Source organism: Herpailurus yagouaroundi, unplaced genomic scaffold, assembly GCF_014898765.1.
Source record: "Herpailurus yagouaroundi ecotype Mexico unplaced genomic scaffold, PumYag 163, whole genome shotgun sequence".
NCBI lineage: Eukaryota > Metazoa > Chordata > Mammalia > Carnivora > Felidae > Herpailurus > Herpailurus yagouaroundi.
In genome coordinates this window covers 37,765,792-37,791,197 of record NW_024412404.1, presented here as the reverse complement: position 1 = coordinate 37,791,197, position 25,406 = coordinate 37,765,792, and the positions used below count along the sequence as shown (strand labels likewise).

At 36.8% G+C, this 25,406-nt stretch overlaps 1 protein-coding gene across 9 annotated transcripts in view; it reads right to left on the bottom strand.

The window, feature by feature from the left end:
* Nucleotides 1-25,406, bottom strand: part of R3HCC1L (R3H domain and coiled-coil containing 1 like) — a 94,333-nt gene that overhangs the window by 3,619 nt on the left and 65,308 nt on the right. For all 9 annotated transcript variants that reach the window (XM_040486095.1, XM_040486092.1, XM_040486093.1 and 6 more), the window contains 4 exons: nucleotides 12,209-12,384; nucleotides 7,188-7,258; nucleotides 6,170-6,265; nucleotides 5,535-5,675 (listed from right to left, as the gene is read on the bottom strand). In XM_040486095.1, coding sequence (XP_040342029.1) covers nucleotides 5,535-5,675; nucleotides 6,170-6,265; nucleotides 7,188-7,258; nucleotides 12,209-12,384 — 484 coding nt within the window. The remainder of the gene's footprint in view (nucleotides 1-5,534; nucleotides 5,676-6,169; nucleotides 6,266-7,187; nucleotides 7,259-12,208; nucleotides 12,385-25,406) is intronic.

Sequence of the window (25,406 nt, the reverse complement as noted above, 5' to 3'; positions counted from 1 at the left end):
TGTGCATGTAAGCTGTCCCTAAAGACTTTCATTTCCCAGTATAATAAATAAATTGCATAAATGATTTTATTAAATTAGTTGACTGAATCACCACTTACCACTCAGGGAATGGAAAGGGATAAAGATTAAAAAAGAGCCAATACAGTGTCATCTCAAAAGAAAACAAAGAAAAGGAATGTAAATTAAAACGTTCAAAATCTACTTCTACGCCTAAGAAAATAATGGAGAAAAATCATCACAAAACTCCCTACAGAGGAATAATCAACACGCAGACTTGAAGCACAAGTCTGGTCAAACTAATCTAATTGCCTTCTTTTATGGATTGACAGACCTGATAGATTAAGGTGAAATAATATAAGTGACCTCTTAATTTTAGCAAGGTTTTAGATTTTAGGCTTACCAACTATTTATATAATCATTAATATACCAGGAAAGATAGTCTGGACCACATAAGTGTTTAAGGGGAGCATTTAACTCTGGAGAGTAGAATGTTCATCAATGTATTAAGTGTCAACACAAAGAACTATGTGTTCTTTATTTAGCAATAGTTGGTAAACTGGTCAGTTAATCCTAGGGTTAATTAACATTTTCATCTGATACTGGCCTGTGATATAAGAATATTAAACAGCAAGTGACAGCAAAAATACGGGTAAATACTGCATCTCAGAGAAAAAGATCACATTAAGATGAAAAGAGAAATGATTGGAAATGAAGGGAATTTCACATTAGGAAAGAAAAGACACCAAGAAAATGCCACACGACCTAGATTATGAGTCAGCAATGCAGCAGAGCCATTGAAGGCAGAATAATGGAGTGCCTAAAAAGAATTTCAAAAGGTAGCAGTTGTAATTAAATTTTTTTATTACAGTTGACTAAGTATTCTATAGGGATGATTTTACTTTTAAGTTCTCAGTTATTTTAATTAAGCAAACTAGGGGATCAAATGATTGTTTACTTACTCTGCCTTTCAGGCCTGTGACCCAAAAGATGCCTTTTAGAACCAGTCAATTAAGCACCTACCCCCAAGAGTAAATGGAAATAAGAAACAGAATTATAGCAAGCTTTGAAAATGAGAGAGTAGCTTATTCTGAGATGTAATGATATCTTCTATCTCCAATTTTAGGTGGGAATCAAGTGTTTTGATAAGTGAAACATGGGGAAATTTTACATATACTCCTGAATCTGGTCTTTAAAATGTAGTTTTATTATTTCATGTGAATCACTGGTTTAAAACATGATTAAGTCAAATACAAAGGATGGAGGATGATCTATCCTTTGATTTCCCACTCTTAGTGCAGCTCTGATCTGTTATGCACTCTGTCAGACTGACAAACCTCTTCTCCATATTCTAAGACTATGAACTTTTAAAAAGCTCTTATCCTCCAGATATACACATGATTTGCTTAAAATGATTTGGGTACTTCTTTTTTCTTGATTCTTCCCAGAGTAGCTTTGTTTTCTGAATCTAATTTTTAATTAAGGACTAAGACACAGACTTCTCATTAGAAGGGTAAGAAGACCAAAGTAGGGTGAGGAAACTTAGCAGGAAGTATTTAAACCTCAAAATCACAAATCCCAAATTCATTAATTACAAGGTTTTCATAGGAAGTGTTCAACTCTGGGCTTTATAAAGAAAAACATAAAGGATTTGAAACAGTTCAGAGTAGAATCATGAATGAAATAAGATTTATGAAGAAAAAGTGACCAATGTCACTCACGTATTCAGTCAATGCACATTGAGTATTTTTTTATGAACCAGACACTATGCCAGACAGGAGAACTCTTCAAGTGGGTGGGTAGAGGAATCCTAGCTATTCTATAGTACTGCTTATGAGAGTACCTATATCAGGATGGTACACAGATTTCAATTTCCATGCTAAATTCTGATCAATTGGCAATGGTCAAGTCAAAAGTCACAAAAAAGAGTGCCGTAACTGATTAGCACTGTTTGTCATGGATAATGGATGGGGAACAACAGTACAAATTACATAGGTGTCATTACTGTCTCATTATAATGAATATTAATTTGCTAAGAGTCACATAAATAATAGTATCCTGAATTTGTAAAGCACCTTTCTAAACATTTTTACACGTTACCTTAGGTTATGCTCAAAAAATTCTCCAGGGTAAATTAGGCATTAGTTTTGCTTTGTTGGAAGCTGGCGCACAGAAAGGTATAAGAGACATGCCCATGGCAACACAGCTAATGTTAATGGCAAAAACCCTCTTACAGCCCAAATTCCCTTATTCCTAAATAATCTGCCTTTGATCTTTAAAAATTAGAAGAGAATGGTGTCCACATATATTCCCTATTTCTAACAAGGAAAAGAGAAGAGGAAACTGGCTTAAACTGTTGTACAGGTATAAGTTAGACCTAAGGAAGAATTTTTTGACAGTGAAAGCTGCTAACTATTGGAACAAATAACTAAGAAACGAGTGCTGATGAAAATATGGACAAACAGGAACCCTCGGGCACTGCTGGTGGGAATGCAAGCTGGTGCAGTCACTAAGCAAAACAGTGTGGAGGTTTCTCAAAACATAAAAAACAGAACTACCATATGATTCAGTAATCACATAACTGGGTATTTATCCAAAGAATACAAAAATACTAATTTGAAAGGACACATGTGCCCCTATGTTTATTGTAGCATTATTTACAATAGCCAAATTATGGAAGCAGCCCAAATGCCCGCTGATAGATGAACAGATAAAGAAGAGGTGATACACACACACACACACACACACACACACACACACTGGAGTATTATACAGACATTAAAAAAGAATGAAATCTTGCCATTTGCCATTTGCAACAACATGGATAGAGCTAGGGAGTGTAATGCTAAGCAATATGATTATGAAATGCTAAGCATAAAAAAATATGATTTTTCACTCATGTGGAATTTAAGAAACAAATGAACAAAGGAAAAAACCAAGACAAACCAAAAAACTCCTAACTATAGAGAACAAACTGATGGTTACCGGAGGGGAGGTGGGTGGGAGGGATGTGAAATAGGTGATGCAGGTTAAGAGTACACATATCTTGATGAGCACTGAGTAATGTATAGAATTGTTGAATGACTATATTGTACACCTGAAACTAATTTAACACCGTATATTAACTATACTGGAATTTTTAAAAAGTCTTCCAAATTGAAGTGAGAAGAGAAACAACTGCTGAAAAAATTATTTTCTTCTTTACTCAAGGTAGATATCCTCACTAGACTAAGTCTTAAGTAGAGGAACAAAATTTTGCCGTCTTTCTAATTCTCCCAAGTAGGAGCATAATGCATAATTCATACAGGGCAGGTGCTTAGTGAATGTCAAATGTTGTTTTTGGAGTGTTATAGAAAATTTAAAATAAAAAAAGTAATGACAAAAAATGTGCACTGAGATCTGTGCTAGACTCATAATATTGCTACTATTACTAAAAACAGCAGCAGCTAACATATATCACATACTTATTACAGACCTATAGAAACAGGACAGAGTGCATTTCTATAGGTTCTGAAGATGACTAAGCATCTTCTGTGGATTATCTCACTTCATGTCCATTTTATGGATGAGGAAACAGAGGCCTCCAGAGAATAAGTAATCTGCTCAAGGTCACACAGCCAGTAAATTGTAGAGCTTATGGGTAGACGCAGGCAGTCTGATTCCAGAATCTATTATGTTATCCACCAAGCTGTACTGATCCCTTCCCCCTCCAGTGGAAAAAGGTCTGGAGCAAAAATATCTGTTCTGTTGAATACCTAAACAGTACTTTTCATTTCCAGAGAGAAAAAGTCTTTAAGTGAGAAGTCTTGGGCTCCATGCAGGCAGGTACAAGAATATCTGCTTAATGCATAAAGAAGTCAGAAAGAGATATATCAGGAATTTTCCATATGCGTTTTCTCAGATATGAAGAATGGGAGAGCTCTGAAGCATAATAAAGGAAGAATCTTCTATAATCTGTACAGCCTCAGCACCAATGGATGAGAGGAACTTATCACAGTGAGTCTCTATTCACAAATCAAGGCCTTCTTTCAAAAAGTTAAGTAACAGGGTACTCAGCCAATAGTCTCATTTTTAACTGCATCACTGAAATGTCCTCTGTATAAGGGGACATTTAAAACAAACACTTCAAATGAAGCTACATGCTAATGTGCTTACAGAAAAACAGAGGGGAATACTCAAGATGACATCTGTGCAAGACTATTGCTGCAGTACCTGTGGAAATACAGGTAATATTACACGCGTAGGGTAGGGAAACATAATACACTGCAAAAAGAGCCACATCTTCCCTTATAGATACCACAGTTATTACCCTCTTGCGATTTTCTGAGATAATTGTGGTTATCACAGAGAAAACACTTTCCTCAGAGATAACCATTAATAAAGGGTTAAGGACATTGCACATTCTGCTTTACTCTAGTTCTGTTATTGCCGTGTATAAAAACTACCTATAGTCCGTAAAAGGCCCTTGAGTGAACGTGCATTGGAAAAATCAAAACTGCCTCATTATAATCATTAAGGTTTCAAAAAATTAGTTGGGTTCAACTCTGAAACTCTAGCACCTGCCATGACACACTCTGTCACTGGTTATCTGGCCAGTGCAGCTGAGAGTCTGCAAGCCGCCTGCTATCACCAAAGCAGAGTGGACAGGAAGTATTAATGGCCTTGTTAGACTGGCAATAAACAAGGAGTTTGAAACTTCAATTCGTTTAAAGGAAAAATGAAGTTACTTTTTGGTAAGTGGAATTTTCAGAATAAATTGCCTTCACAGATCCCACAGATCGTGGGCTAAGGCAATGAGACTGTTTAAAGCCTGGAAGGTTGATAAAAAGTACTTAAGTGTAAAGCCAGAATCCCAGGCCTTTACATTTAAGTCAACAGCCTGTAAGGAGGGAAGAGAGAAATTTTAACCTCAACTCCAAACTACAGGGAAAGAAAAACCCTGCTGTGGATCAGTGGAAATATTTTCTAAGAACTCGTAGGTACTGCAAAATAATCAGAAGATAGGTTAATCCATATGTACTCTAAGGGAGCCACTCAGAGCTGCCTTTAAAGGAAAAAATACCTCCTACAGTTATCATCATCCGTGTCAGTCGATGGCTTTTCCTTAATTTGTCTTCTACCTACAATCTAAACCATTAGATAATATCATGGCAATCAAGGTCCAATAAAACCACAGCAAATGTTTTCTGTCTGAAAGACTACTATGTCTTTACAGGAAAAGTTTGCTCAGAGTTTGGAGCAACAACTAGAGCGAAAGCCATGGATGATGAGCTGAGAAGACCGAACCTATCTCTTAGAAAACCACAGTAGAAACATGGATTAGGATGCCTGGTGTATGGAACAGGAAGAGAAATCCTGAAATGTCTCCACCCTAAATATAAGGCATGAAAACAATTTTAATACACTTGGGAGGCTTCCAGGAAATGGAAATGACAAAAGGGAAAGGGCTCCGTTCCTTTTTTTTTTTTTTTTTTTTAACCACATGTCTTATAGTGAGCTCTAGAGAACTAGAGAAGAACACCATCACTTCAACTCACCTCGGGCCTCCTGCAGTTTCTTGAGCTCTGCTTCCCTTTCTGTTTTGCTCTGTTTACTTCGAACCCCAAGGGCACTGATGACTAACCTTCTGGCTAGGGCTGCTGAAGTCTCAGGACGCTCCTTTGCTGGCTGGAGGAACTCTGAATGGGAGAAACAGAGGGGGCAAGAGGAAGTAAGGAAGAGAAGGCACTCTAGTGCCAAGCGATTTAACTCCATAATTAACATATAAAATAGACTAACAAGGGCTGCATCAGCAGTAATTAATATGGGCCAATAGATGATCATCAGAGGAAACTAAAATGGCAAAGCACAAACAATCCTGGCTTCGTTATCTGTATTAATACAATTTCTACAGTGACTCAAACAGCTCAACAGTGAGGTAAACCAGATAAGGACGTCAACAACAACAAAAAAAACGGTTGCTGCGTTGCTTGGCCAGATCTCCCACTCTCTCCAACTGGCTACTCAAATGCCATATTTCCAACATAATCTTTTCTATTTTCTCTTTAAGAACATACTACCTTAAACACTAAAAAATAAAAGTGATAGGTCTTTAGAATTCTAGATGAGGAGTAAGTGCTGGAGAAAACAATAATAGACTACCAACAAGAAAAGCCCGAGATTATAGGCTCACCGGCATAAGCTCTAGCTTTGGCCTTGGCTGCTCTTGTGGCCTGTGACAATGGCCTGATTTTCACCATGGTATGTTTACTACCCAGAGCATCACGAGCTGCAAAGAAGAATACATGTAAGGAAGTAGACGACATGAAGAAGAGTGATACAGAGGAAAATTTAAGGCTAGTTCTCAGACAGTTATTTCCTAGATGTCTAGATGTTATGCTTTTTTTTTTTTTTTTTCCCACGGCAAGCTTTACAAAATCCATTATTAACAAGTCGGCAAGTGATTATTTTAGATCAGGGATCAGCAAACTATGGTTTTGCGACCAAATCCAGCCAACCACCTATTTTTGTAACATTTTACTGAAACAGAGCCATTCCTATTCATTTGAATACTGTTTAGGGATGCTTTCTTATTACAACAGAATTAAGTAGTGACAGAGACCTTACACCCTAAATATTTACTATGTGGTCCTTTAGAGAGTAAGTCTGCAGATCCCTATTCTAAGTGGTTCGGACAGGATCCAACATCTCTCATTTCTCTGAATGCTTCTGCATCACATCAATCATGAAGCTAATGATGTAATTCAAAAGGCCCCCTCATATATTCAGAAAGTAGGTATTATGTAGTGAGAGTTATTACTTCCAGGGAGAGATTTCTCACTGGAAAGGTTAAAGGGCTATTTCGAATTCATTTGTCTGAGGGAAAAACATCACAAAAATTTTAAGATTCAGTCACACTGGTTTCTTAAATTTCTACTTACAGTCTGCTTATGTACTATCCGAACTGACCATTATACAGCATGTAACCTTGGAAGGAGTTGGCTCTCATTCCAAACACCACTGGATTAAGGTGAAAAGGAAGAGAGGGAGCACATGGTACCAAAGCACTATGCCTCAAAAACCTGCTTCTGCCATTCACCTATAACCGGCTGAATAAAATGCCAGTTGGCTACAATACAAGGGAAATAAGAACAAGTAGCAGGAGAAAAGGGACAATGAGAAAAGACTACCACAATCCACTGGGCGAATACCTGTAATTGGACTGGAGAATACTCCTAGGGCGTGTGTATCATCCACCCATTTAATATCAAATCCTTTCTTTCTGCAACAAAAGAACACAATTTTATTTCTTAAAATAAAATTTACTTTTATGAAACAGCTTTCAAATAGAGTCTCATAAAGCATTTCATGATGAGATAAACACTCAACGAGCACAGGTGGAATGGGGATAATGACACAAAAAACAGCTTGGAGGACAGAAGAAGCCACTGAATTTTAAAAGCAATAATACCATCATAAAGAACTACCTGGGAGTATTTTATGTTCCCAGCCATTTTATAGACATCAACTAATTAATCCTCACATGTCCCTTGGGGAGGTAAAGTATTTATCGCACTATTTACAAGAGATGTTCTTGTGGGCACAGAACAAGAAGAGGTGAAAAGAGAAAGTAGAGGAGGGGTAGAAGAATACTGGAAGAGGAGGGAGGCAGGGAAGGTCACCTGGATTTAATGCAAATGTAGACTCACGGAGAGACAGAGAGGGAGAGGGAAACAGGTCATTCAAAGCAAGAAACAAACAAAAAACCCCAAAGACAAAAAAAAGTAAGTAATAGAGAAAAAAAGACAACTCTAATCAGAGAGGCTGACTAATCTTTCTAGTTGTAAAAGAAAGTACGAAGGGGAAAAAAGGAAAGAATTGTGGCAAAGTCAGAAAAATTCAGGATAAAAGAAATCAAGCTCAGAGAAACATCAGACAGGATTAGACAGAATCAAAAGAAAGACCACGAAATACTAAAAAACACCTTTATTTTGGAGCAGAGCTATTAGTGCGCATAATGACTATCAAAATGATGACATTATTTTTCTCAGCTAGGAACTTAAAACGGCTCATAGGTTCAACGGTTCTACAGAAAGGGTACAGGGTTAAGGGTCAGATGCATAAGGACTCAGGGTTCTGCCATGTTGAGACCTTGGGCAGATTTAACTTCTCTTGAAGCTAGGTCTGCTCATCTGTAGAATGGGCATAGTACCTTCCAGTTATTGTAAAAATGGAAATGAGATCATCTATGACAAGACAAAGAGCACGGTGTTGAGCACTTACGGGCATTTAATAAATGAATTTGCTCATTATTTTTTATGACTAATAGCAATATTCATCAGGAATATTATTAATATTGATAAAGATAGTGACTAAAATACAAAGTTGATTCAGGTATTTGACTCTCAAGACGTTACTATAGGCTTTTGTACCATGACCTTGACTTTATTTTTATAAAGCACTATAAAGAAAGGAAAAAGACAACAGCTAAAATATCTTCCTTCAGATGAGAAAAAAAAATTCCTTTGAGGAAAAAAGGAATGAAGGAGGCTTCAAGGCTAGTTAGAGAATTTCCCGAATGTAAGGGTAAGTTTGACCATGGCATAAAATGACCACAGGGGTTGGAGACTAAAAAAGTTCAATAGCACAAGAGTCTATATAATAATAGTTTACAAAAAGGTTAGCAAAAGACCTTAGATGGGTTCTGGAGAGCCTTTTAGACTGGAATTTTATAATCCTTTAAAATGCCTCTCCTCTTTTGGGACTGTTTTTAGGTTTGAGAGAAAAATGGACTTGCAGGTAAGATTAGGAAGAAATATAGCAAAGGGAAATTAATAATTCATAAGAATTAACTAGCCTTCAGGAAATTCTAGACATCAACAAAACTAATCCTTGGTTTTAAAAATCATCATTACTAGTAACAATCTAAGGTAGTTCTAATTTGGGATTTAATCTCACTGACTGCTTTTTAAAATCTATTAGGCACTTTATGTGCAACAGGCCCTGATACAGGGTCTTAATATAATGCTAATGAATTAGACTGAGCAAACCTATAAATTTAGCGTACGGTGTATAGGAAGATTAAATGTCCTCCATGATCCAGTCACCCCCTTATTTCTTTTAGTTATAGAACTGATACTCGCCCCCCATTCAAATTTAGGTGAGGTACATGGCTGCTAGCTAGTTCTATCTGTTCTAGAACTTTGTAAAAAAAAATAGGGTTCTTGTTTTTGTACACAGAATTTCACTGAATACAATCATGCTCATTTGTATTGTCTGTGGCTGCTTTTGTGCAATGATGGCAGAGTTGCCTAAAATATTTCCTATCTGACCCTTTAAGAAAAAGTGGGGAGCTAAACCCTAACTGATACAGAATCTTAAAAATTCAAGATACATATGAATTGAGTATTTTTTCAGAGAGAAAGAGAGAGAGAGCATGAGCATGCATGAGTAGGAGAGGGGCAGAGGGAGGAGAGAGAATCTTAAGCAGGCTCCATACCCAGTGTGGTACCGGACATGGGACTCGATCTCACAACTACAAGATTATGACCTGAGCCGAGATCAAGAGTCGGACACTTAATGGACTGAGCCACCCAGGCACCCCAAATTTTAAATTTAAATTAATTTTAAATTAAATTAAAAATGAACTAAGTCCGTTGTCCGATGCTACAAATTTAAAAATTGTAGCATCGGACAACGGACTTAGTTCATTTTTAATTCTCAGGATTAGAATGTTAAAGTATAATCCTTGTTGGTATTGACTTCTTCAAGATCCTAAAGATCTTTTTCTTAATAACTTTCTTTCTGGATTGTTTCTTTACCCCTGAAACTTATTTTCTTCTTATAAGCTAAAGATACAGAGGTACACTTCTGATTCTTTTACCTTGTCCTATATATGTATAAACTATATACATAACTAGAGTTAGTGCAACTGTTTTCAAACCCACTTATATCAGTTTTTATTTATATTTTCACTACATAATTTAATAAAATTTAAACAACGAAATATGAGTGTCAAAAAGAAGAATTGTTGTGTCTATAAAAACTTAACTGAATGCTTTGGAAGACTAGAGAATGGTGAAGTCACTAAAAAAATCCAAGAACAATGACCAATTATGCTTGGGCAAACAGCTATAAAAGACAAACATTTTAACCTATAAGGAATATGCACTCAGATGACTCTAAAGGTACATTAAAGTTCTTGTTCTACTTCAGTTGATATGTTATGAGATAACATTTAGGAACTCTTTTATCAATAGACCAATAACTTAAAAGAAATAAAAGGCTTTGGCACCACATCAAAGACTGGCAAGTGTTTATATGTGTTGTTAAAATAAACTAGTTGAGACATATAACAATCATTTCTTACCATTCTCCACTTGACTATTTCTATCTCAGTGGTCAGAATAACCTCAAATCAATAATTTAATTTATAGTGCTGCTGAATTGTTAGGGCCCTTGGTGCTTAGAAGAAGAAAATGCGTATCCTTTCAGGAGAAATCCTCTTCTTCTACTGTAGACTCCAATTCCCATAAATAAAATTCCAAGGAAAAGAGTTGGCTCACAGTAAGAAAAGTAACTAAGCCTCCAAAAAAGCCAAGGCACTACAAGTAAGAATTTGCAGAAGCAGAACTAAAAAGATGTCAGGTAAAGGAATTACCAGACACAGACCACAGAAGGTTTATGTTTAATATACTTGAAGAAATTTTTTTAAATCTTGAAAATATTTTAGAATAAAAGAAACTAAAAAATGACCATGCAGATTTTAAAGAGAAATGGATAATTTTGAAAAAAAGAAAAACATAAAATGAAATTTAAACATTCAATGGACAGAATTAACAGAAAATTAAACACGGCTAAAGAAAAAATTAGTGAACTGGAAATAAGAGCTAAAGAAACTACTTAGAATATAACAGAGACAAACATGGAAAACATAAAGGAGGTAACATGAGGATTAAATGAGAAGGTCGAATATATATTTTCTTGGCATCTTAGAGAAAGTAAAAGAGAGACTGGCACAGAGGCCATTATCTCTATCTGAAGAGATAATGTGGGTGTTCTCCAAAACCAATGAAAAATACTTACTGATTTAAGAAGCTCAAATAATCTCAAGAATTAAAAACAAAAGAAACAAAAGAACAAAAAAACCAACCCAACCAAACAAAAAAGCAAAGCCCCATCACACTACAATGCACAATACCAAAGACAAAGAGAAATCCCTAAGAGCATCCAAAGAGAAAAGACAGATTACATTCAGAAGCAACAGTTGTGAACTTTTAGCTGGCTTCTTATTCTCCACAGAGAAAGACGGGAAACAGTAGAATAAATCTACATGTTTCTGAGAGGAAAATGACTGTCAACCTAGAATTCTACACCTAGCAAAAATGTCTGAAAAATGAAGTTGAAACAATGCCATTAAAAGACAACAAAAAATCCAACTGAGTTTGTTAACAGCAATTTGTTACTAAATTAAATACTAAGGAAATATGTTCCATGCAGGAAGAAAAATATTTCAGATGGAAGATATATGAGATGCAAGACGTATAGATAAAGAACACAGAACGTGGATAAATCTGAATGCTAAATATATAAAATAGTAACATCAAATGGAGTTTAAAAATAAAATTAAGAGAATAGTCACAATAGCATATTAGTTGGGGTGGCGAAGAGGGAGGAAATAGAATTGGGAAATGGAGTTAAAAGCTCTTATCATGTTTGGAAAGAGTGTAAAAATATTAACTTTAGCCACTGGTAAGTTAAGCATGCATTTTGTAATTTCTAAAGTAACCACCACAGAATAGAAACAAAGTATCATTTCCAAACAAAACAGAATGAGAAAAAAATACCTCATCAATCCAAAAGAAGGCAAGAAAGAAGAAAAAAAGATGAAACAAGTAAACACAAAAAAAGATGGCAGGCATACATCCAAATATATCAATAGTTATAATAAATATAAATGGACTAAATGCACCATGAAGACATTCAGATGTCATCACTGAGGACATTCTTAAATGCTAACATGGAGGTCTAGAACGACTTTGGCATTTTTAAAGAACTCAGAAGACTGGCTTGATACAGAAGATTTCTAACCAACTTGGTAAAGACAATAAACAAAACTGATGCTAAAGTAAACAACAAGTAATGCAAACTAAAGAGATGATTTTTCAGAAGACATTTTAAGAAAACTTCATCCCACCTTCCCAAACATGCCCAACCATTTGCATGTACTTACTGATAACTGCAGAAAACCCGCAGGAGGTCTTCAGTACGAAATTCTTGGGGGAAGTCATAAATTTCTATGACATGTGGAAATTCACAATCACTGAGGTCAATATCAGAAACTTCATGGTTGTAATAATCAAATCTAGGTTCCTGGATGCTTTCTCTATTCTTCATATTCCCTGATAACTAGGGAAGAAGCAGCATATAAGTAGCTGTTACATCAAGCTAGAACATTATAAAATATACTATCATATATAAATACTCCTCCTTGTCTCCATATTCCAATTCTTTAACCTTTAGCACTGTCTCTGCACTAATGCTGTTCACGAATACAATAATGGCCAGGGGTCTATCATCCAGTTTATATTAACGTGTGGAATATTTTAAAAGATGCTGAAATTCCAACAAAGATAGGCAATACATGAAGCTTCACTTGCATCTATCAACCAGAGTGTGAGAAAATGTAGAATGATTAATGTGGTGAGTTACAAATGGTACATCTTGGAAAACGAATTTCAGAAAATAGCTGAAGAGATGAATTAATAACATTTGTTTTATCTGGGCTTATTGATCAGGCTCATCTCATAGTTTCTTTTATGAAAGTGAACAAAACAGAAATTTTAAAAAAATGAAAACATTTTGTTAGTCCACCTTTTGCTGAATGTAGCCTACAAAGGAAATTTGTTAAGACAAATGTTAACTGGTAGAATTATAGGGTCTCTAGCACGATGGCTACCTACAGGAATTCCCACATAGCAGATTAGTACAAGAATTTAACAGTAATGGAAAATACTTAAAATTCTACTATCCCATAAGAAAACCGAAGGCTATTATCTACTGCACACCAGAGGCAGAAGGGAAGGGGGGAAAATGTAAAGTGGCAGCAAAGCTGTAACAGTCATTTTGTCATTCACCTGTTACAAAACCTAGTTGCTAGTACTGACCACCCAAAGCCTTCAGACCTGAGGGTGTCTTCTCTCTGTTAATCAAAAGTCCAACTAGATCCCTTCAAAGCCTCTCCTTCATTTATACTGTGCCTCACTGCCCATCAAATGAGGAAATGAGAACTTGCAATGCCAAGGACACCTCTCCTTTCCTTGCAGAAATGAAAAAAGACTCAAGAATTTTATTTGGGAGGGAGGAGAGACGGAAGGTGACTTAGGTAAAATCAACAAAAATATTTATTGTTGTGCCTCTAGTTCCTTTTCTCCATGAAGCTTTAGTTTCATCTAAAAAAAAAAAAACAAAACAAAACAAAAAACAAAAAAACCAAAAAACTAGGAATAACAGCAGCACCTATAGCCTCACAGATAGGTGTGTGGATCAAATGAGATGATTTGTAAGTGCTCAGCACACTAAGCATAATACTTATATGATACCTAAGTATTCAATGAATTCAACCTACTTATGCAAATTTTAACTAAGTGCTGAATCTATTACACGATAAGCACCATGTTATTTCCACTCTGTTTAGGATACAGGAAGCAAGAAGAGAATATTCCTTCCACCATAACAATGAGAAAAGACTAAGTGATCTATAAAGTCATAACTATTCTTGAATTCACCAGACAGCTGAGTATGCAAGACAACCAAAAATACCCAGAAAGCCACAGAGTAACAAGTTCCTCCAAAGAAAAACAGGACACAGAAACCGTTTTGCCTCTGGCACGGCATGGAAAGAAGTGGGCACCAAGAAATCAGCTGAACTTAAAAATCTTAAAAGCCTAAAGTGGGCTGGTCTATCATTTTAAAATAACTCAGAGCCCCAGACACCAGGAAGGTCTGCAAACATTTCCAAGTGCATCCTTATGCCAGTGCCACACTGTCTTGATTACTGTAGTTTTATAATAGGTCTTTGAAATCAGAAAGTTTGAGTGTTCCTATTTTGTCCTTCCTTTTCAAAATCATTTTGGCTATTCTGGGTCCCTTGGATTTCCATATAAATTTGAAGATCAGCTTGTCAATTTCTGCCAAAAGAAAGAAAAAAAAAAAAAAAGACAGCTGGGATTTGTTGAATATGTCGGTCAATTTGAGAAGTACCTCAACAATATTAAGAAAAGATGAATATGGGATACTTTCCATTTATTCAGACCTTCCAACAGTGTTTTGTAGTTTTTGGAATACATGTTTTATACACTTCTTTTGTTAAATTTATTCTTAAATAGTATTTAAATGCAATTAAAAATGGAATTTTCTTAGTTTCATTTTTGGATTTCTGGCATTGACTTTTTGAGTTACTTAGCAAAAAACAAAACCACTGCATGGCTGTGCATTTATAAACTGGGGCTATATAATGCGTTGTGAGAGGTAAATAATGCATGACTACAAAACACCTAGGAATTATAAATTCTAAGACATGATTACAAAGAGGAAGGAAAAGAGGCAAGATGGTCTAGCAGGAACATCTGATTATGGTCCTTTGCTCTAACCTAGTCAGCAAAATTGAACTATATACTTATATCCCATTTCTGAGGTAACTATTAACTGTTTTGGCTTCTGGGACTGGTTAAATGCAAAGTGTTAGTAATAGCAAAACATACGATTCTTATTCTGTATTTTGTAATAATAGATCTAAAGCCTACAAGTTATATACTCCTGACTAGTTTTTCCTATCAGACACCACTGTTATCAGGGATTCCTGACTTTGCCAAAGAGGAGGAAGAACTTCATTTCATTTCCCCATGGTACTGACACTGGTGAGATCTACTGGCAACACATATTTTGAGGGGGTATGGTGGTCGGTAGGAGGTCATAATGTTAACAGCACTTTCTTTCCTGAGTATCTCAGCAAAACAGGATAGGGAGACTTGACAGAGTACGAGAGAGAGGAATATGTTTCAACGAAGGGAAGGAAACGTCTAAGGGAGAACAATATGGAATGAAATGAGGATCAGAGCAAGACTGTGAAGGGAAGTGAGGGGATTAGACAAGGCGATATAGACAGCTTTAAGGAAAGGCTCTAAAATTTCATGCATGAATTATGTAGATACATCCGCAGAAGACCCACACTGTCCAACACAGTAGCTGCCAGCCACACGTAGCCACTGAGTGCTTGAAAACTGTGGCTACTCCAAATTGGATGGGTTTTATGTATAAAATATACACCAAATTTCAAAGACTTAATACAAAAAAAGTAAAATATCCCATTAATAATTTCTTATATTGATGACGTGTTGACATGATATTCCTGATTAAAAATACATTATTAATTTCAACTCTTTCTTTTTACTTTTCTGCATGTGACTACTAGAAAATTTTTAATTACAGTAAGGTTCATATTTATAGCTTACGTCATATTTCTGTTATAGACAAGTGAAACATTTACTCTAAGAGTCACGTGTACTGAAGCAATACCAACTATACTGTCAATGTGAAGCCTTCATATTGTAAAACCTGCATATATTTTTTTTTCTTTTTGATGGCTATGTAAACTTTGACAGAGCAACAATAGAGAGAAGAGGTTTTGAATTTGATTCATTCTGATCTATTAGACCAACGGAAAGTTTGCAAACAGCTCAGAGCAAACAATTTTGAGTTATGAATCACAAACATTTTAGGATTTTTACCAGTGGTCTGTCTTGTTTATTTATAAAGCATAACATAAATCTGAGTTATTCCTTCATATGCATAACCAGCTTCCACAAAACCATTCAGCTAAATTAAAATTATCTTCCTCAAAGTGAGGGTTTTAAGACTCTTATTGCCTAGCAGTCCGGTCTTGAAAACAGGTCTATAAAACAGTACCTGACCAGCTATGACTTAGTTGCCCTGGTATCTATCTGTAGAGAAAAAGGGTGAGGAGAGTAGAAGGTCAATTAGGCATGGATCATTGAGCTTTTTATTTGTTGTTGTTTTTTGTTTGATCCTTGGTTCTTCAATATACAAAAAGAAAAACAAAAAGTTCTAAAGTCACAAGCCAACTACTTGTGACAAAAAATAAAAATATGCTACGTTATTTTGGAATAAATTCATATTTATATCTCTGTCAGATGAGCATGTCAGACAGGCTATTATCATCCTGATTACAAAGAGGGAGGACTGCATCACAGAGAGACTAAAGGATATCCCTAAGATTACAAATCAAATTACTGACAGAGCTTGAGTCATAACTCACGTCTCCTGACTGGTAGCATAGTATTCCTTCCATAACATGGTGAAAAGGTCTTACAGTGAACACAATCAGAAACAGTGCTGTATTCGTGTTCAGGACAATGAATTCTGTCTGATCAAGCATCTGTGGATATAAGCTATTCTAAGAAGAAGGAAGGGAAGGGTGAAAGGGAAAAGGAAGGAGTGAGGAAGGGAGGATCAATGACAAAGCTGGAAATTCAGGGTTGATTTTTCTTTTCTTTCTCTTTAAAAAGATTTATTTATTTTGAGAGAGACAGAGACAGCACAAGTGGGGGAGGGTCAGAGAGAGAGGAGAAAGAGAATCCCAAGCAGGCTCCACACTCCCAGCACAGAGACTGACATGGGGCTTGAACCCAGGAAACTGTGAGATCGTGACCTGAGCTGAAACCCAGGCGCCCCCAGGGTTGATTTTTCTAGTGGTATATTCTAGATAGCATACAGAGCATAGATTAAACTTTCCAAAACACTGCTTTCATCATGCCATTCCTTTGATCAAAACTCTTCAGTGGCTGTACTTAAAGCTCCCATAATTTGGCCCCAACCTACCTGTGGTAGGCTGGATAATGTCCTCTCAAGGACATCCTTGTCCTAATTCCCTTAACCTGTGATTATGATACATGCCAAAGGAGAATTAAGGCAGGAGAGAGAATTAAGGTTGTTAATCAGATGACTTTAAATTAGGGAGATTATCTTGGATTATCTGGGTGGACCCAGTTATAATCACAGGGGTCCTTAAAAGCAGGAAGAGCCAGAGAAGAGACAGTGAGTCAGAGAGATGAGATATTAGAAAGACTCAGCTGACCTTTGCTGGCTTTAAAAGTGGGCCAAAGAATGTGGGCAGCCTCCAGAAGTTAAAAAAGGCAAGAGAACAGGTACTCCCCTATGGCCTCTGGAAAGGAATACAACCCTGCCAACACCTTAATTAATTAGCCCAGGGAGACCCACTTTGGACTTCCAACCTCCAGAACTGTAAGATAATAGATTTGTGTTGTTTTAAGATACTAGTTTGTGCTGGGGCACCTGAGTGGCTCAGTTGGTTAAGCGACCAACTCTTGATTTTGGCTCAGGTCATGATCTCAAGGTTTGGAATTTAGTTCGTGAGTTCGAGCCCAGTGAGGAGGAGCCTTATAAGATCCTCTGTCTCCCTCTCTCTGCCCCTCCTGTACGCACACATGCACGTGCAAACTCTCTCTCAAAAATACATAAATGTTAAAAAAAAAGACACTAGTTTGTGGTAATTTATTACAGCAATAGTAAACTAATACACAATCTAATATGCTACATTCCAACCAAAGAGTAATACTCACTATGCCTAAACAGATCTTACTTCCTCCTGTCTATTGCTTTGGTCATATTATTTTGCAAGTGCTGGCTGACATCTGTTGGTCTGCATGTCTCAAAATATGACACCATTCTCCAAGGACATACTCAAATACCACCTCTTCTATGATTCCTCCCCTACACATCCAAAAGCATGTATAATCTGACCCTTCCTCTACATTTCTACAGCATTTATCTCCGCTGCACTACTTCTGTAATACTTGTTACATGACACTTTATGTTACAGCTGGACCTACCTCTTCCTCCAAACTTACCCTGACCACCTAACTGCCCCTCCAACAAACATTTAATGAATGCTTAAACATACATTAGAAAAAGAACTTCAAATTCAATATGTAATAAAATTTTAAAATGAATAAAGTGTTATCAGAAGGTAGAAGAGAACTTTGCTAATTCTTCTTCACTGCCCAAGTAATTAAAACACAGACAAGGCAGACAAAGTTGCCATCAGTATAAGTGTGCAAAGGCACACAAGGAGTGTAGTATTCACTAAATAGTCCTGTGTGGGTACACTGAATAATGTCAGGACTTGGGGGGAGTGTTATGGGCTTAACTGTCTTGCCCAAATTCATATGTTAAAGTGCTAACAACTAGATCCTTAGAATAGGACTGTATTTGGAGATAAGGCTTTTAGAGGTTAATGAAGTTAAAGTAACATCATTAGGGTGGGCTCTAAAATAAGTGGTGTCTTTGTAAGAGGGACAGTGGTCACAGACACAGAAAGAAGACCGTGTGAAGACACAGGGACAAGTAGGCCAGCTACAAACCAAGGAGAGGCCTCAGAAGAAACTAACCCTGCTGACACCTTCATCTGTACCATTAACCCCTAGCATTGCAAGGGTTATTACTATGCTACAGTTGGTTTAGGGCACTGGAGTATGGCAGCCTTGGCCAACTACTACACAGTATAAGACTGGAGAGAAAGGCTGGAGTTCCAGTTGCCTCATCAACATCTGGATTCTATAGTCCAACTATAAGGGACATATCATATTTATCCTGATAGTCCCCTATTGCACATATTATCATGCACAAACTTGGCATTCAATAAATGTTTGTGGAACGAATAAAATGCACATGCCTCAAGTTAATTACTTTGTCCAAATGCATGATTAACAGGACTAACTCTATACAGAACCCTCACCAATAAGGATTTGATTTACGCAACATATATTTTTTAAAGGATTCTGGATGGCATTCTGAAATTTGAAAAAAAAAAATTGACACTCTTTTCTTTCCCTTTACCAATAAATTTTAATTTCTCTGCTTACATAAATTATGCAGAAAATCCAAATAAATAAATTATAGGGGCGCCTGGGTGGCACAGTCGGTTAAGTGACCAACTTCAGCTCAAGTCATGATCTCACAGTTTGTGGGTTTGAGGGAACCCCTCATCAGGCTCTGTGCTGACAGCTGGGAGCCTGAAGCCTGCTTCAGACCCTGTGTCTCCTCTCTCTGCTCCTCTCTTGGCTCGTGCTCTGTCTCTCAAAAATGAAGAAATATTAAAAAAAAAAAAAAAAAGAAAGAAAAATACATAAATGAAAATAAATTATAAAAGAAAAATTTCAAAACAGATCATCTCAACTTCTGATAGTGACAAATTCAGCACCGAAGTATGGGAACATTCTGTATTTTTTACAGGCTATTTTCACATCCTAGAATGCCTGGTCTGTTTTGGGTCCTTCCTCTCCTTTAAGACCTAGCTTCAATCTTTATCTCCTCTTAAAGCTTTCCTTATTGACTCCAGTTTAGTGGTCTCTCCCTTCCCTATACTACTACGTCGTAACACTTGGCAGTTGGATACACAGTAAAACCTTGGTTTGCGAGCATAATTTGTTCCGGAAACATGCTTATAATCCAAAGCACTTATATATCAAAGCAAATTTCAAGAACAAATGGCTTGATTGTGATCATGTGATGTTCGGCATCACATACTACTCGTACTGCAAGACATCGCTCGTTTTATCAAGTTAAAATTTATTAGAAATGTTTGCTCATCTTGTGGAACACTCACAGAACAAGTTACTCACAATCCAAGGTTTTACTATATACCACGTTTCATCAATTCTAAGACACCTATTTTTTTCACACTTTAACACTTCTGACATCAGGATGCATCTTATAATCATGCATACTGTAGAAAATGCTTGCCTGCATATGCAAAAGCATCAAAGTACCAGTACCAAAACCAGCAGAAAGGGTGGTCAGCAGTGTGGAAGAAAATCTGGATATAGGAAGTGCTCTAAATAAATGCAAACAAGGCTTAAGAATCCAGCAACAAGGGGCACCTGGGTGGCTCAGTCGGTTAAACGTCCGACTTCAGCTCAGGTCATGATCTTGAGGTCTGTGAGTTCGAGCCCCGTGTCGGGCTCTGGGCTGATGGCTCAGAGCCTGGAGCCTGCTTCGGATTCTGTGTCTCCCTCTCTCTCTGCCCCTCCCCCGTTCATGCTCTGTCTCTCTCTGTCTCAAAAATAAATAAACGTTAAAAAAAATTAAAAAAGAAAAAAGAATCCAGCAACAATGATTTTTGCTTCTTTTATGTATTCTTTTAAGAAATGTTGCACCATCAAAGTTCTTGATGGCACAGAACATGATACAGGATGGAAAGGCGTCCTATCAATGACTGAATCAAGGAATTATTACAAAGAGTTGCACTATAAACATGAGTTTTAGGAAAACTTTAGCCAATTTCTTTCACCTACATTCTCTTTATGTAAGAAATGATTTAGGATAAAAATTTGCATCTAATTAAGTCTAACAGAGTTCTTTGTAAAATAAAAATTCTAAAGGGTAAGGGTTGTGTGAAAGTTTAGTGACACATAAAATGATGACGTATTTCACAATCGATGGCTTTTTCAAATCAATGAAGAGAGACAGTGCAAGTGGGGGAGAGGGAGAGAAAGAATCCCAAGCAGTGCTGTCAGCGCAGAGCGTGACAAGGGGCTCGAATCCACCAACTGTGAGATCATGACCTGAGCTGAAGTCCAGAGTTAGATGCCTAACCGACTGAGCCACCCAGGTACCTTTAGAATTGACTGCATGGATTAATTCTGTAGATAATGTAATCACGTTATACAACCAACTTATGGTAAAGTCTTTGTTGTCCTTGTCCCTGTAACTTGATACCCCATATTTAAATTTGTTATAGATATAACTATAGTTTAAGGTGGTTTATTATGTTTAATTAAAAGTACCCACAGCTCTGTGCTGAGAGTGTGGAGCCTGCTTGGGATTCTCTCTCTCTCCCTCTCTGCCCCTCCCCCACTCACTCTCTTAAAATAAATAAAAAAACTTAAAAAAAAAAAAGAATTAATCCACATAGTCAATTCTCAATTACACAGGTTAGGTTATTCGAGTTCTTTGTTTTTGTTTTTCTCTTCCACTTATATCTTGTGGCTACTTAACTGCTTCTAATTCACTTTCTGTTGAACAAAATCAATTTAAAATGTCATTATTTACTATAAACCTTGATAAATTAAAAGATTTGGCTGGAGACTAGGCTTAAGCTATAAACAAAAAGTAAGATTTTGAATTATCTGGATCTAATTCTATTTAAGGTATTCTAGGATCACAGAAAACAGAGTAATAGCCAAGAAATTTTTCATGGTGCTCTATAGTACTACGAATAAACCAAAAGCTAGAATTAAAATGTTTTACTCATCTGACTTATCTTTGGCAAACAGGGAAATAACACTATTTAAAAAAATAAAAAGTATTCCAAGTTTTTTCAAATTTCTCATGACCTAAGTTCAAAAACATCCATAAGGGGTTTCCTAAAAAGATACTACCATTATAGTATTATAGCATAAATATTTATATGCTATGCTGTATAAATTACAGCTTCTAGCCCTCTTTTATACTACTTTGGGCTTGAGTTCTTTTCAATAGAAGGATAAATTTAGACTTTTAAACTCTAACATTTTACACAGTAAGTATAAGAACAGATAATGTCTCCGATGAAATTCCATACCCGCAAATAAGACTTCTAATGTATCTAGGCTGTGCCCCTACTGACTTACCAAGAAACCAAAGCCATAAAGGCAAACTTTGGCTTCATTAAATTTCTAACAAGAATGGCTCAAATGTCCTCCCCATCTAAGGTGCCATCTAAAGACTTCTCTAGAATAGGTGTTAAGTAATATCTCAATACCTCTGATTATCATGGGTGGGAGAAAGCCATGTCCATAGCTTTGGATTAAGGCATAATTAAAGAGAAGAAAGGGAGGAAGTGAACAAGGAAGCAGTAAAGGAAAAGGGCAAAAGGAAATAAGAAAAAAGCTACCATAATGAGACATGTATAGTGCCCCAGCAATTGGTTCAGATGATCATTTACTGACCTCAGGGCCAGAGGGTAAATCTGAGAACTCTAGTTCCCTCCCACAGATGGTGATGTAGGACATAGGAATATATGGGCAGAGACCAAGTGAACATCCTGAACCAATATGGGCCTGGTTCCTGTTCTGATAGTACAGAGGTTAACATGGCAGACTGATGATGGAGCTCTTGAGAAGATGCTATACAGTCCCCTGAAAACATTAAATTTATAGTCAAGAGAAACACTGAGAAGGCAGGGAGACATCTGTATCTCCTCCTTTTCCCAGCATCACTGAAACGACTAGATTGAGAGATGTCACTGATGAACTAGAATGACCTAAGACCAGACTACCCAGGAATAGGAAACTGCTAGAGGTTTGAACCTTCCCAAACTACCGGTGACAGCTAACCTCAGTGACAATGGCTGTCCACAAGACCCAGGAAAAATTGTAAAATAGATAAAGTTAGCATTTATTGCCATTCCACTTGTTTGATTTCTCTAGTCCCTGATCTACTTTTCCTTATGTTCCCTTTAGCTACCCAAGATCCTACATCATACCCATACCAATTCTCCCAAATAAAATGTTTTCTCTGCTTATTACTTTAGAGAGTATTAGTCCTGGCTTATCTGTCCCTACCAGGTAATACATATGTACTTCTGACCTTCAAACTTCAGACTCAGAACCACTGCTTTAAGAAATGAGTCAGTCTTGTTCTGGGCAGGCAATATAATAGTACGACCCATCATCTGAAGGATCAGAAGCACAGTGTTTGTGCATTAAGCCTAGTATCCAGTATTGCTGGGCATCCTCTTGGCTTTTCCTCAACAATCTCAGTTTTTGGTCAATTCATACAAAAGATCTTCTGCACAGGTTGCTGACTAGCACTTAAATTCCCTCTGTCCCAAATCTAGGCATTATTGCAAATTTATACCTCCCTACACCCCAACCCCAAATTCATAACAAAACAGTCTGAATTTAAATATATTTTGACTGCTGGCTACTCACTTCAGCAGCCAGGCCTATAGAAGGGTCCCCTTTTTCCTCTAGCACTCCTTCCCAAAGCCCAGCAACAGAGTATCTAGCATGCCTTACAAGCAATTTTTGATACAAATGATTATATTAAATCAAAGCATAGATGAGTTTAATTCTCCTAAAAATATGTTTCTATCCTTAACCAAATAAATTTTTTTTTATCCTTTAACACAACTTTACCCCACATATACTTTACCCCACTTTACCCAACTATACCCCACATATGGCATCTCATGGAGCTCACTAACATGAAAGCACTGCCAAGGACAGAGTAGGGCACACCAGAATCTCTGAAGCTTCAGACAAGAATCCCTCCTTGTACTGACAACAGAGGCCTAGAACTGTTTACCTCTCATTAGTTTTGAAAAAGCATCGGGAATTAAACTGCTGTTGATGAGAATGCAGATTCAGAGGAAAAAAATACGATACAACAAACCCAATGGAGCTCAGAAGGGAGATTTTTCATTTTAGGAGTTGTTTGGTTTAGAAATAAACAAACTGTTAGCAATGGTATCGTCTTAATGTCCCCTCTTTCCGTATGAACCAGAAATCTAGTCATCATCCACTAGTGGACTGAACAATAAACGGAATATATAATTCAACCAGATTATTCACTGGATGTCCCAAGTGACTGCATTCGAAAATACAGCATCTGGAATCCTCACTCAGGCAGTCAAGAACATGTTAATTCAGATGTTTTATTTTTTTTTAATGTTCATTTATTTACTTTGAGAGAGAAAGAGAGTATGAGCACAAGCCAGGGAGAGGCAGAGAGAGAATCCCAAGGAGGCTCTGCGCTGTTAGCACAGAGCTTGATGCAGGGCTCGATCTCACAGACCATGAGATCATGACCTGAGCTGGATTCAAGAGTCGGATGCTTAACCAACTGAGCCACCCAAGTGCCCCTAATTCAGACGTTTTAATAAAAATATTAAACATAAGTCTGTCAAAATGATTTGCAACTAATAATAAAAGATACTGTGAAAATAAAAACTAAAATAGTGAGGAAGTATAAAGTATATGGGAACCTTGTACTTTTTTCACTCCATTTTTTTCTGAAAACCTAAAACTGCTCAAAAAAAGAGAGTCTATCAATTTTAAAAAAAATAGAAAAATATAAATTAGGAACATAAGAACAATCTCTGAAGTGGGGCTTCAAATCTTGTTTAATTCTATGGCTTCAGCAACATGAACCAGTGTCAACCAGGTTAGCCCTCAAGGGTCTAATCCTTTGTTGAAGCCACTGTCTAGATCACCCATCAGACAATCAACTTAGGACATCTCTTATATGGGTGTTTTATATTAATTATTCTTTAGATTATTATGTGATAATCACATGGTTACATGCTCTCTCTCCAAATATAAGAAACTTCAGATAAAGCTGAGAAAAAAGCTGGCATGTAACCCAGTGCCTTTAAAATGGTAGTGATAACTATATCTAGCTATTTACAACCTATAGTTTATCAAACTCTAGGTACTTAAACTTTGCATTTAACTGCAAAGTGATGAACTACCAACTATTAATGAAGTCCCTAGGGGGTGGAATATGAAGGACTTTCCTCCCTTTGTACTTCATATAATTTGCTTTTAGTGGTTGGATTATGAATTTTTCCTTTCGCTTTCAGGTTCCCTACTTAAACACAGACCGCATCTGTGCAAAAGTCTATAGGGAGAAGGAGTGTATAAACGTGAGTCTACACACAAAAGGAGATAGTCTGGGAATGGGTGGTGTCCCTTTACTCTTCTTTTTTCCATGGTTATATATTGTTAGTAGCCTTCTGTAACAAAAGGAGACTCCTACCTAAACCAAGGCCAGAAATGACCAGTGTCAAATTAAGGCCAGAAATGGCCAGTGAAGGGACCAGATGCCACACTCTATCAATATCTATATTATGTTGCTGGGTTAACCCTCCTACCAAACAACAGATCTGCAGATCAGTACGGGAGGCAGCAGGAGCTATGAAAAGTTTTATCCAGACAACAGTAATTCTTGTGTTCTTATACCAAGTTCTCGAAGGGTTAAAAGAAGTCATGCCAACATTTTTTTTAAAATCAATTACCAATGTAAATTTCTGAGCATTCCAAACCATGATCTTTAGAGACTCATCAAGAATTGTAGTTCCAGGAGTTCAGTAATGACCCATCTATGCTTTCTACCCACTCAGGCAGTTTTAGAAGTTCAAATGTCACAGGAAACTGCTTCACATGCCAATGGCTGTCACACCCTGCTCTACAGCATACCTCCCTGACTATTAGAAGTATTAGACATACCTCCATGTGTAGCCACTGTCAACAAAGAAACAGGCCCACTGGGAAAAGAGCCAAAAATTATTGGTTGGAAAGTTTTCAAGAGACAGACACTCTGATTTGACCTTTAATAAAGTATGTTTA